This window comes from Nilaparvata lugens, chromosome 14 (assembly GCF_014356525.2).
Source record: "Nilaparvata lugens isolate BPH chromosome 14, ASM1435652v1, whole genome shotgun sequence".
NCBI classification, from domain to species: domain Eukaryota; kingdom Metazoa; phylum Arthropoda; class Insecta; order Hemiptera; family Delphacidae; genus Nilaparvata; species Nilaparvata lugens.
This window is the reverse complement of record NC_052517.1, coordinates 11,720,826-11,734,893: the sequence shown is the minus strand read 5'-3', so window position 1 is coordinate 11,734,893 and position 14,068 is coordinate 11,720,826. Positions and strand designations below refer to the sequence as shown.

The window sequence follows — 14,068 nt, the reverse complement described above, 5'->3', positions numbered from 1 at the left end:
ATCTATAATAATGAATAAGGTCATAATCTAAAAGAGGAAAACTGAGCTTTGCTTGAACTATTCCCTTTAAAATTCGAAAAGTGATGGAATTGCAGAGGTTATATTTATGTCATAAACTTCACATTTTTGCTCCAAAAATACTCCTTCAGAATAACAATTGACATTGATTATATTGGTAACACTCTATTGTATTCACAGCATGCAAGAGTCTTCTATCGTGTGCAAATGACTGTAATTGGCAAAACAAAAGTCAATCAGATTACACTTGGGACAGGAATCACTGAGCTATATTCCATCAATCTTGCTGGTGGAGCGGTCACTGTCCGATACACTGACATGAGATTCTATGATGCAATTACACGGACAAGTGAAGATGAACGTGAGTTCCCAATTATAAATCTATTATATGTTATTTTATATAAATGAAATGGCTCTTACTGATTCACTCACTCACTCATCAAAACAACTGAGAATCGACTGACACAAAACATTCAAATTTGTTATGTATGCTCAGTTGGCAGTCTTAGACCTGCAGCAAAGTACACACACACAATTCACAACCCACGCTTATCCATGTTCAAGGTCAACCCAATCCATATGCCGGGCTGGGTCTCTCAATGCAAAGTGAACCCATGGCAGTGTGGAACATGGTAAAAGCCCACCTTCATAGAAGCCAAGTAGCTGCTGAAAAAACCTGACTAAAGCCAGCAGGGTGTAGTCTGTAGGTATAAAATAGTTGAGACATATTGTGAGACAATATAAGAATGTCTTCTTACAATTGGTGTCTGAATCATTTTCATCTGACACATAGTTATTTTTTCATTATTGATCATGTTCGTCAATATCAAAACATTTCGAGCAAAAAACATGAAATTTTCGACATGCTAGAAACATGTAGTGAAGCCTATCAGTGTAAGTATGTTTAATTAGTGATGTAGTTGATGGTGCATGCCTTAGTTGTAGATATGCACAGTACAACGAACAAGTGACCCACATTCCACAAAACCTGTGAACGAATCACAAACCAATCCACACGTGGATATTGATTTAGTGGAATGCTCCAGGCTGGATGCAGTTTGCGGCGCGCCATTGCTAGTAATGCTTTTACAAAACTTCCATGGCATGGGTTGGAGTGGCGTGGATAAGTGTGGGTCTACTTTGTGGTGGGCCTTAGGCCTGTATGCAAATACTTAGTTTTAATGGAGAAATATCAGCTGATTCTTAAAACCCCTTATGGAACACATTATGATGAATGCAACAATATCTATAAGTAGGATAAACATGGTTCAGCATTAAACAAAGTGTTAGCATATGGCCCTAAGACCCTGTTGCATGAAAACTTGTTGAATATTCAATTCATGATTGAATTCCATTAGAACCAATTGGAGAAGGTGTTTTCGGAAAGAAGGCTTATCTCATTGATTCTCATGATATTAAAACGGGACTAGAAGTTGAGAAACTTTTGTTTAATCAGGTGTAAAAATATATTTGAAAAAAATCCAAAGATAGGACAAGAATCTGCATTTTGCAGTGTTTTTCTGCATTTCGCAAGATTTTTTAGGTATAGTATTTAACAGAATTTGAATTACATACAGGAGTTCTTGATATTATAATCTTAGGTGTAAAAATGCTGTAGATTGAGGATTTTGGAATAATGCCAAAGATGCGCCCAAAATTGGCAGGTTTCTTTTGCTGCCTTTTGACAAGCTTGATGTGTGATGAGAGACACAATATGTACAGGTGCTTTACACAGGGTGAGATCAATCTCATATTGAGAATATGAATCTCTAGGAGTGAATGAATGGAAAATCACATTCAGAAGCGAAGTTGCCGGTTGCTTCCTGTCAAGGTGAACAATTATGTCTAGACACCAATGGAGTGGCTATATTGAAGGAACTTTTCCAGAAAATTCAAAATTCAATCCGAGACCTATTAGTAAACTAGATAGCTTCAATATGGCCGTTCTGCAATGCATCACGTGATCATATCTTTACCTCTCTTTATAGATCCTCTCTTTACCTCTCTCTTGCTTCTTGTTGATTGCCTGTAGTGAATAACTCTAACCACACATGCAAAAACAGCTTCATTCATGAATAAAAAGAGACATTCAGAGAAAAGAGCATCAAGTAGACTTGAGGTTCTATTCATCAGTAAGAACTTACTTCGCTCATTCAATAATATATATCCTCATCCATATGAAGGAGTAATAAAAAAACTGTTATTCTCCTTTTTTCCAGTCTATTACAGGAATATGTTTCCTAGTGACATGAAGGTCTTCATCACGTCTAATTCAGCACCTGTTGCTCACACACCTTCAGATGCCAGAGCCACACCTGGGTGAGGAAAAATCCAAACTTACTTTAGTGCCATACTTGAGAATCTTCAAGTACCGGTTTTTTATTTTATGAATTATCCACAACATGTCTCAACCAATTATAGCCAATCAGCCATTGAGAGTACTCAAAGACTTGAAGATTTCAAATTCAAGTTTTATTTTTTCCAATTCACAATAATTATTTTATTTACAATCTCAGGCATGATGATGAAAAAATTACACAGCTCGTCAAGATGGAACATGATAAATAAAAAATTTATCTAGTGATAATTGAACATTGGAAAATGATTATTTAATACCATAATAATATTTATTAGGGAAAATTCATAAGTTGGGAATGAAGAATACTAGAGACAAACAAATAAATCATTGTTTGAATATCTCATTAAGACAAATTACCGTAATTTATATTTTTAAAATAGATTCCTTGGCTGGAGGGTCATTGAAAGAAGAGAGAAAAGTACTGTTTGCAGCGGAAAACACGGTTTTTTACCATATGCCAAAAACTTTGAAAACTGTGTAACTCATGACTCCTTGAATGTACAGACTTGGAAATGGTATCAATCTCGTCTTGATGATGTGAAGGAAGAGGATGATATTAAAGATAGCAATCTCAAGAGGCAAGATGGCAGCAAAAATATCTTTACTTCCATAAACTCATCTGTAATTCTATTGAAGTTGACAATATCAGATCAATTCAGCAATCTGGGGGTTCCAAAATGATCATAAGACAGTATTCAGAAGATTCATTCAATTCAACATCTTATTCTTCAGTAAATATTACTTCAACCTCTTGAAATCTGACTTTTGGGGACAAAGTTCCACTTGTCACCCTGTGAATGTATTCACAGTGGAAAATACTACGGTAATATTATTGGCACAGAGCTGTAGCATATTTCCAGAGCTTCAAAATGACATCTATGAAGGCTTTAATTCTATCTTCCACGGCCCAGGCATCATCAGAAAAAAGAGAAAAGTACTGTTTAGGTATGGCACACACTGATGCGTACAAATTCGTTGCGGAATTTTCAAGAATTCAGACTGTGGTTTCCAAACGAAGTTTTCGTTGCAAAATATTGGGATATGCACACTGGGAAGCGAAATGATCGCAATGTGGAGCATGGGAATATTTGAGTTGACTTATGTTGTTTACAAGGCGGACGTAACTAGTGTAGTTCCAGAACTCGCCACAGAATTTGCAACATGAAAAGCGCTGCAAATGCTGCATGTAGCAAGAGCTGCGAACATTCAGGGGAATATTTCAGAATGCATTGGTTTGCGCCAGCACAAACACCACTTTGGTATTGAATTTCCACATGGCAAGTTCTGTGAATTGAATTTGCACCGCAACAAAACTTTCACGTTGATGTGCACCTGGTATTACAGCATAAAACACACTTTTTCACTATATGCCAGGCCTGAGATCAGCTGTGGAAAAAAGTGTAGTTACATGGCTGTGAATGACTCTTGCAGGGCTTGCTTGAGATTCCAGTATCTGCTAAGGTGTCGACTGGAGACATCATTGCAAACCCTGGCCACTATATGCCAGGCCTGAGATCAGCTGTGGAAACAAGTGTAGTTACATGGCTGTGAATGACTCTTGCAGGGCTTGCTTGAGATTCCAGTATCTGCTAAGGTGTCGACTGGAGACATCATTGCAAACCCTGGCCAATGGTCACTTCCTGGCCATGTGACTTGAATAGCTATTGTACACTGTTCCACTCCATGATTGTCTTTTTTAGATCCCTTGACGTGGACTACAAGCTATGGCCTGAAAGAATCTACTCAACGTTTATCAGTAGCGATGGGTATAATTTCCTAGTTGGCTCAAAACCCAAATTAGATATTGACATTGGGACAGCAAGGTCAGTAAAACCCCAGCAATAATGAAGCTGTATTCTCACATATCAGTATCATTGTATGTCTGTGTCTCTTCAGTGAACATATCCTTACTAGGATCTGATAATATTCACATCGGGTCTACTCATAATTTCTCAGCTGGTTGAATGGATGTAGTCTGTATTTGTATGTACTGCAAGACTTTTTCACGACTCTTCCACCCCTCACCATCACCCTGCACTCATCCTATTTAACCCCCACCGGCCCTGCTCCACCCCTGCCCTTTAGAATGAACCTCTCTCTCTCTCACTCACTCTCTCTCTCTCTCTCTCTCTCACTCTCTCAGAGAGAACCTTAGAGGTTCATTCTGATGGGCAGGGGAGGAGCGGGGATGGTGGGGGGTAAATAGGATGATTTATATATATATATATATATATATATATATATATATATATATATTTATTTATTTATTTATTTATTGTATTGCTTGAAGTTGAAGGTGCATATATATTTTGTTGAACATGATCTAAATTTCTAATTACAAAGAAATGTCTAGGTTTTCTACCCACGCCTTAGTGTGGTCGATGTTCTGCACATCAGCACCACAGTCACAAGCTGAAGAATCAACCCATCCCCATTTGTGTAGCAGGTCAGCGTATCTGCCATGCCCAGTAATTAGGCAATTTCGACAAAGCCAGGTGCAGCGTGGTAGCTCAAAAACATTGAGTCTCAGTGTTGGATCCTCAGGCTTGGAAGGTGCTCTCAAAATACATTCCTCCCACTCTCTTTTCCTGTTGCCTGATTAACTGAATGAGCAGTCTAATAGCTCTTTAGCTAACTGCCAAGGGGGCTTTCTTTAAGGAAGTCTTCCTGTGTGTGCTTCTATATATTGATGGATGGGAAGATGTGGTTTTCCCTGCAGAGTTGACCATGTTCTCAGTAAAGCACTCATTCTTCTTATGTATGAGGGGACAATGTTGCTTAGAACTGGCAGTCACTCCACTGGAGTAGACTTCAAGGTACCAGTTATTTTATGCATTGCCCTGCGCAGCTGAGTGTCAACTTTGTTGGTATGGCTACTCCTGGCCCATACTGCACTGCAATATTCACCAAGTACAAAGACAAGTGATAGGGCACTAGTGCGCAACACATTTGCAGAAGAACTACAAGTAGTGCCAGCTAGCCTGCTAATCAGGTTGTTTCTTGTCTGGAGTTTTTGAGCAGCCTTTTCTAGGTGTTTCTTGAGAGTGAGTCTGGTCTAGTGTCTCACCAAGATATCAGGGTGATTCCTCGCACTTTAGCAACTGCCCCCTGGAATGGATCTTTGGCACATAACGGGCATGATTGTTGTTCAGATGGAATGGTGCTATAACCGTTTTGTCAGGATTGGGTTTTAGCCTCCATTCCTCAAAAAACTTATCCTGCCTATCAAGGTCTCCAGTTAAATCCAGTTCAGCTTCACCAAATCTACTTCTCCCAGAAAGGAGTGCTATATCATCTGCATAAGTGAACACCTTGGATTTCAACTCAGGCAGATCAGCTATGTATAGGTTGAATAATATTGGTGCCAGTACAGAGCCTTGTGGTAATCCATCTGATAGCCTTCTCCAGCTACTTTCGCTTCCTGAAGAGAACACCTTGATGTACCAGTTGCTGAGGATTTCACCAATAATGTTAATCATTTTGAGGCTTGGGACAATCCTTGAGATTTTGAGAAGGAGGCCCTTCCACCATGCGGTGTCATAGGCCGCAGATAAGTCCAGGAATGCAGCAATGCTTTTGTCACCCTTGTCAAAGCCAGTTTCAATTGCAGATGTCAGAGCCAGCACCTGGTCCTCACAACTTCGCCCTGGCTGGAAACCAGCCTGAGTCACTGGGACAACAGTATTGATAATCGGCTGTAATCTATTCAGCAAGAGGCGCTCAAAAAGCTTGAAGACAACACTAAGAAGTGCAATTGGCCTAGAGCTTGCAGGGCTATTTGGGTCTTTCCCTGGTTTTAGGATGGCAATAATTTTTGTTCATCTGACTGCACCTTCCCCACAGTGTATAATAAATTCTGAGAGTATCTCGTCAATGCCTGGTGCCTTTTGTGCCTTCATCTTTCTGACAGCAATTTCAATCTCATACGTGGTGAATGGATCCTCCAGAGCACCAGCATGCAGATCCAGCATGCATGTTTTCCTTGGTCAGTTTTCCTCTAGTCAATTGGACTAGGTGAGAGGCAATATTTCATTGGGATCAACTCCATTTCTTTTCCTGGAGTTGTTAGCTGCAGATCCAAGCTTACACAATAAGGACTATGCCTTGATGCTTGATTTTGTAAAGTCCAGAGATTCTACTTTCTCAATCCATCTAGCTTGCCTTGCACTATCAAGAGCCCGAAGGAGCTCTTTGACTGTTTCTTGGTCTTCATCCAATTTATACCTGTCATACAAGTCAAAGCAGTGATTATCCCATCCTGGAATATACTTTTTGCAGAATTCTCTGGGAATTGATTTCTTTGCAGCTGTCAGAACTACACCTGTGAATCGGTTGTGATTTTCACACTTGGGAGGGATCCATCTCACAGTTGCATCAAGTATGGTAGTAACAATAATATCATCATCATATATGGAAGAAAAATGATAATTTAACATCTTCTTTTTGTTACAGTTGTAAAAGGGTGGACTATACGGGTGATCATTCCAAAACTGAACTGAAAATAGTTGCTGAAGAAGATGAAGATATCCATGCTCACTTAACAGCAAATATATATAGATATTACAGGCTCATCCAACAACAATCTTGGAGATGTGAATATAACAAGGAAAACGAAGTAGGTTTGCCTTCAAATAATGCTGCAAGGTTATTGTGAGAAGCATGCACTATTGAGGCTTTTCTGGCTTTACTCTACTGTATTATGATGCAAATGCAATACGAACTATGAACCAAATCATTGACCATTCCATTGACTTCAGTAAGGTCCACATTATAATGGCAGTATTTGATCGACATTGGTGTTTCTATCCTTGTCTATCATTCAACACGGCATTCATCAATTTCCAGCTCTGTTACATTACCAGATCACTCTTTAACAATGAGAAAAAAAAAACAATGAACAAAATATTCAATCTCTATTATGGGAATTCGTCAGTGAATCATTGAGAATATAATATTCCCTGACAAATGGAAGGTGAATGAGGAGGTTTAATATTTCCTGCTTAGTTGTTGCAAATTTCATGTAGAATCGATGATGGTCTTCAGCCTTCGATACTTGATTAAAACTGACCCAGAAAATCACAACTGAAAATAATGTTTCTTTTATTTATAGAACCACAAATTTATAAGAGTGGTCAATCACCTGGAGTTTTTAGTCCCAGTTCACACGCTAGAGTCTTATGATGGTGTTGAGATTCTGAGGAGACCATCTGCAGAGGAATATATACTGGAAATTTTCGAATTGAAATACCTTCTGGAAAATCCAGATAAACCAGAGGAGCATTTAACTCCAATGAGGGCCAGTAAGTAAAGTCTATTATTGCTACTCATAATCTAGAATGATTATTTTCTCATACAGTAGAACCTTACAGCTGTGCAAAAGGCTAAAAAAAACTTCTTACTGATGATATCATAAAATTTAAAGTTTTCCTATTTGTTTACTATCAAGCAATCAAGATAAAAACGTTTACTCAGGAAAATAATTTTTTTTCTGATCATTGATTTTTGAGACATGAGTGCCTAATTTCAATTTTTTGGGCATATCACTTCAAATCCGTTAAGAAATGAATTCATGGAACTTTGAGGATAAATTCATCATGGTAATGTTCATTGAATGAAACATGGATTTTCTGAGAAAATCAATTTCTGAGAAAGTTATGCAATTGATCAGAAATGCCAAGGATACGGTAGCTCAAAAGTTATTTTCCATCATTTTTAGTGAATTGAATAATTCCCTGAAGAATAGATAATTACAGGACGTATTTGGGCTTGACCTTGGTCACAAGACTCAGTTGATGGTCAAGAGTATGTGAGAAAGCAGCATAATTCACTCAGGCTTGAAGTGCATTAATGGCGGATCATGGCCGATTAATGGCCCTCATCCAAATAGGAGGAAGCTTTTGATGCTAACTGCCTGAGGAGCAATGCTGTATGGAGCTGAGATTTGGGCAGAGGCTGGAAGATTGAAGAAATATAGGGCTTGATTGGTGGCACCCATCATGAGGAGGGGTGCACTAAGAATTGCTTGTGCCTACTGCACAGTATCTGAGGATATATTCCTTGTATCGGCTAGTGTCATCCTGATTGAACTTTTGGCTGTGGAGCAGAAGTCCATCTATGAGTGAAGTGTGGTAGTTGGAGAAGCTGAGGCTAACAGACAGGCTCATCAACATACCATGCTGTCATGGCAGCAAAGTTGAGAGGCTGGGACAAGTGGCAAATTGAATGCAGTGCTCTTTAGAGATGTTTTTTTATGTTGATTGTCATTGAAACTGGTCTCAGAGACTTACCATTAATTTTCATTCCACTATAAATCTCACACTATGAAAAACTATAAAACTTGAGTTCATCCATTGATGGTCTAAAGCCGGTTATAGAGCTCGACCGACCGTCAGTGCATACATCAGCTTGTCTTTTCCATAGATATTCCATGTATCCATACAGAGCAGGACTGATGACACGCATGTGCACGGTCAGGACCATGCGTCTTATACAGTGTAGGAAGAGCGCATCAATTCAATCGGTCGACAGACGCGCTATTGAAACAAATAGAAGCTTTAAGAGCTGTACTGATCAGTAGCCCGATTGCAACATAACCAATGTACTGACACCTCTGCACGACAATCAGCTGCTTTCGAATTGAATAGCATAATGAGTGAATTCCATTAATAGTGTCATATTTTAATTCAGAGTTTTTCCATACATCTCTTCAATCATTTCTAAATTTTTTATAAAGAAAAATCATATATTAAAAATATTATCTACATTTATTTGATCTGTAGCTTAAAGAGACTGCAAGTATTCCCAATGGTGATACAAGCTCGAAATAACTCATCAAAATTTCTGATGGACATTCTGAGGTAGTTGAAAAATGTATCTCCACCCCAAGCAATGATGTATAATATCATGATGGTACTAAATTCCTTTGAATTGCTCTTTGGGTGATCATTGGGTGAACTTGATATCTACGTCTTTTAATCTTTCATTTATGAAGATAATAAGCTGCAATAACAATCTGTAAAGGCGTTCATTTTGTGAGTCAGGAAAACTTATGTATGGTCAGGATGGTGCATATGCACTGACGGTCGGTCGAGCTCTGAATGTGTAAAACTGATTCATGAATGCATACGGTCAGGATGTTACATACGCACTGACGGTCAGTCAAGCTTTGTAACTGGCCTAAGTAGTTCTGAGATTATGATAACAGTATAACTTATATACTCTGCGTACATTATCACAAATTGATTTTGAACTATTTCAAAAGGCGTTTCTCCCTGGCCTTCAGCCTCCTGGTGAGATTTTCGTTCTGTAGTAGTTGGTTTGCCTCAGGGTTGACATGATAATGAAGTCTTGATTCATGCCGCATGGCAAATCGACTTATCTCACTGGACACAAATGGAATGCAAGTAATTGTTTCTGATGTACCAGGGAGCATTGACCATATTCCTTAATACTCTATTCTGAAATTTCTGTATCATATTGATGTTTCTTTTGCAAGCACATCCCCATAGTTCAATCCCATACAACCAAATGGATTTTTAGATTCGGTTAGAGAGATTTATCTTGCTTTTCAATGATAGGGTGGATTGGCAACTGAAACATTTGTGCATATTTCATATCAAGCAGTTTTCTTTTGACTGTGATGTGCTCCTTTCACTTTAGTTCAACATCTAATGTCATTGCAAAATGCTATGTCATTCATTTTTGTGACATGAGCATAAGTCACACTTTTAACAATTTTCTAGTTTGTGTTCACTTTAGTTTGAAAATGTTATATTCCATCCTTATTCAGATTATCCCTTCTCTTTTGTTGTTCTCTAGCAATATGAAACCTCCGATAGTTTGCATGGTGAACTTCACCACAATTGTAGTAGCACTCGGGTGAAGTAGACCTATCCTTGGTTGGGTCAAAGTTTGCCAGCAAATTTTGAAACATATGACTACATGTTGACAATACCTTTGAGTATGTGTGTATTGCTGACATCTTTTGCACTGAGGTAAAGATGATTGATTCAGAGAGCTTCAATTTTTACTCGCATGTAGCATATATACTGTATGTAGTATTAGAGATGTGAGAGCAAGCTCATCAATGTATCATGGCAGCATGGCAGCAACGTTGAGAGGCTGGGTCAAGTGGCAGGTGGACTGCAGAGCTCATTAGAAATGTGAGAGCATGGATGCAGCATCGGTATAGAGAAGTGGGCTTTTTCTTAACACATATCAGGGTCGTGACTATTTCAGGTTATACCTGTTTGTTAGGCTAAGTTCAATCCCCTGAATGTTCTCCATGTGGAGCTGAGCAGAACATAAATTCTTTGATTGTGTGCACTTCCTGGAGGAGCAAGCGGAGTTAGTTGGTGAATTAACAGCAGATAGTATTGAAAAAAGATGCTGTCTTCTGCAAAACAATGGGATATTTTTGTGTCATACATTGGAATTGTTTTGTGGCAGGAAGTACCTTATAGATTTTGAGTGGATTTCCAAGGGTGGAATCAAGATCTGGAAAAGTGGTTAAGGAGATTGATTGATTGATTAGGCAAGCCCTATATTTCTCCACTCTTTTATCCTTTGCCCAAATCTCAACTCCATACAGCATTGCTCCTCAGGCAGTCAGCATCAAAAGCTTTCACATCCGCCATTAATGCACTTTGAGCCTGAGTGGACTTTGCGGCTTTCACTCCTCGACCACTCTTTATTCTTGATGATTCATAAATACCAATCGGGGCTGTCCAGTGAGGAGTAATGCAATCACGGTTCGACACTGGGCAATGGCAGCTTCAATGTTTGTTTTTTCGCAGTGGCTACAGTTATGGTAGCCATAACTCCAGTTGGCGTTCCGGTAAAGTTATGATTTTGTTTGCGCATGCGCCAACAAATTTTGTCACAGCACTCAATATCAATCAAGCTGTCGTAGCAAGCAGACGTAGTTTTTTTTCAGTGAGAGTAGTTGAAATAGTGGATGCAATAGTTAAAGTGCTGAGTTCAGTGTTTTAATTGTTGTGCACGAGTTCGGTGCCCTGTGCTGGGAAAACAGTTCATTGCTGAATTATCATCTAATCTGGCTGAGGAATGTAAGGGATGTGAGAAATGTCAACTCGCAAAAAACTGCCGACCTTCCTACTGCCAGAGTTCGAAGAGGAGGAGGAAACAGAGGACGATGCATCTATGATTCAACTAACACCAGCTAGGAGCATTGAACCAGCATCAATGACTGGAAATGTCAACACTTCCCCAGAATCGTTTCTTAAAACAAACCAACTAAAAACTGCAATGGAGCAGTTTATGTACAATGCATGAAAAGAAGTCACTTGCCAACAGAGTGAAGACAGAGAAAGAATGCACAAGTTGGAAAAGGAGTTGGCGAGAGCACGGTTGAAGATTAACCTTTTCGCTGCATAATAAAAATTTGCTGAGTTCATTTCACTGAGTAAGTCGACTTTTGTCGATATGATTTTTTTACCACTGGATGCTGTCACGTGGTACTTTAGTACCATCAAATATCTTGAAATGAGCCAATGAATTCCAATAGAATTATAAAATGGAAAGAAGGTTGGACCTAGTCAAAGGATCAATCAACTTAAATTGAATATTATTGGCGATTAGGAGTAATAGTATTATCAAAAACGATAAGAAAACATGTATAATTGTGATTCAACAACTATGAGAATCCATTGGCAAGATTAAAAAATTATAAAGCGGCTTACTTATTATTGGCGGATTATAAAAAATAAAAGTTTGCATGAACGTTGAGGTTAGAATTATTTGTTTACATTTTTGACAAGAATCAGTCGATCTTGAATAAATCGATAATTATTGGAATCAATGCTGAGCGAATCAGCTGATCATTCGATCAACCAGTATAATAGGTTGAATTATATAAAATTTACTCACAAAGGAGATATTATATATACTAAAGGAGGTTGATGTGTAGAAATACGGACAACTATTATTTCTATATAAATATTTATTATAATCTAAAAAGCACGAAAATCCAGAGTATACAAGACTCGTATAAAAAACTAAATGTTTTATCTATTAAAATCATATGTTACGATTCATTTATGAAATTTATTTAAGATAAACACTGCATGTATTTATATAAAAACTTTTTATTTAAATTTTTTCTATTATAAAGTTGAAGAAGCCCTGATCCTGAGGCGACCAATTGTATTGAGTTTACTAAATTGAAGACCAATCAGAGAGAAGCTTACAAAATTGTTCTAGGAAGAGATAAATTTTTCTGAAAACCTCCTTCTTCTGGCTCAAGATCTTGACCTGAGAGGATGCACATGGAGTTTCGGGTTCTTTCTTCCTCTTAAATTTTTAAATTATCAAGCCAAACCCTTTTTAAATGTGGAATATTTGTATTAAAGGTTAAATTATCTGTGAACTCAGTGTTGTTGAAGAGTTCGTCATTTATAATCAATTCCCATAAGTATATCTTTAATTCAGAAAGAAATCCATAAGAATGTGGACCACGCGCTAGCCCAGCAGAGACGAAAGGAGCCTGCCTAATTAATTATTGGAAATAATTAATTCAATCCACGAGACCGTCGAGAACTTCATGAATGTGAGTGATAAGTCTAACAAGCTCGTTTTAGGTTTTCTACGTATAGTGGGGAAACCAATTGAAAGCGCTATTCAAATTAACTTAAATTAAAGGAGAAGTCACAACGTGTTGCGTGATATCACATAGTTCATAAGAACATTTTTTAAATTTATTTGATATAAGTAGGAAGCTTACTTCCATGCACGGCCCGAACTCATTATAAAACCCTGAGATTTTATTTGTTCAATATCAATTTTATTCAGTATTATTTTTTGCTAATTGATCAAAGTAAGCCATATCAAATCTATAGACCAAACAGGTTTTTATTTGTAGAATTTTGAATTGACTGGAAGTCTAAGCATCAGTATTGAATATAATGTGTTTATGAATTTGAAACTCACTATTGTGAAAGCTATTAAATCCTGTGATAATTGTTCAGATTTAAGAACGAATTTATTTAAGAAAATTATAGATATAAGAAAATTTTATATATATTGAAAAATTACAGATATCGAATATTTTATATACACTTTTTTATGGGAATATATTTTGTGTTTTATGTCAGCATACAAATCATAGAAATAAATTTATTTTATCCTAATTCATCTTGTGATATACAGTTTGAGCTGTTTTAGTGCCAATAAATATTCAACAGCACATAAAATTATTGAATCAAGTGATATTGATCTTAGGCTATTAAGAGCACTCAGTATTTATCATCCTTTGATGATAATCATATTAGTTTGCCAGAAAGAGTATATTGATAATTATATTAATAAGGTTCCAGTTATATCATATAAGGATCCAGAGAGCTTCAAGAACTGGCGTTGTAAGTTCTAAGGAATTTTGGAAGGATAAATTGGTGAATACCTGTATTCATGATGAGCGTTTTAAGAATCAACTAGAAACAACTATAGTTGGTCCTTATCATTCTCTAGTGGTACATGGTTACTGACAATCAGTCATCAGATATGCTTTTAATTTTCTCACTGGTATACTTCAAGAACTTCATAGAAGCAGCAGTAAGAATTATTAATCACAGGTCATTGAACCTTATGGTAATTAATTGTATTTGGAAAATTCATGTATCTACCACTGAGCTAGAGCTGAGGTTTGAACCCAGTAATTTTGCGAGCCGGATGGCC

At 37.6% G+C, this 14,068-nt stretch overlaps 1 protein-coding gene across 1 annotated transcript in view; it reads left to right on the top strand.

Moving 5' to 3' along the window:
- The window catches only part of LOC111053090, a 196,724-nt gene that overhangs the window by 107,233 nt on the left and 75,423 nt on the right, over positions 1-14,068 (top strand). The window contains exons 8-12 of the mRNA XM_039440764.1: positions 199-379; positions 2,238-2,337; positions 4,078-4,200; positions 6,830-6,992; positions 7,488-7,677. Coding sequence (XP_039296698.1) covers positions 199-379; positions 2,238-2,337; positions 4,078-4,200; positions 6,830-6,992; positions 7,488-7,677 — 757 coding nt within the window. The remainder of the gene's footprint in view (positions 1-198; positions 380-2,237; positions 2,338-4,077; positions 4,201-6,829; positions 6,993-7,487; positions 7,678-14,068) is intronic.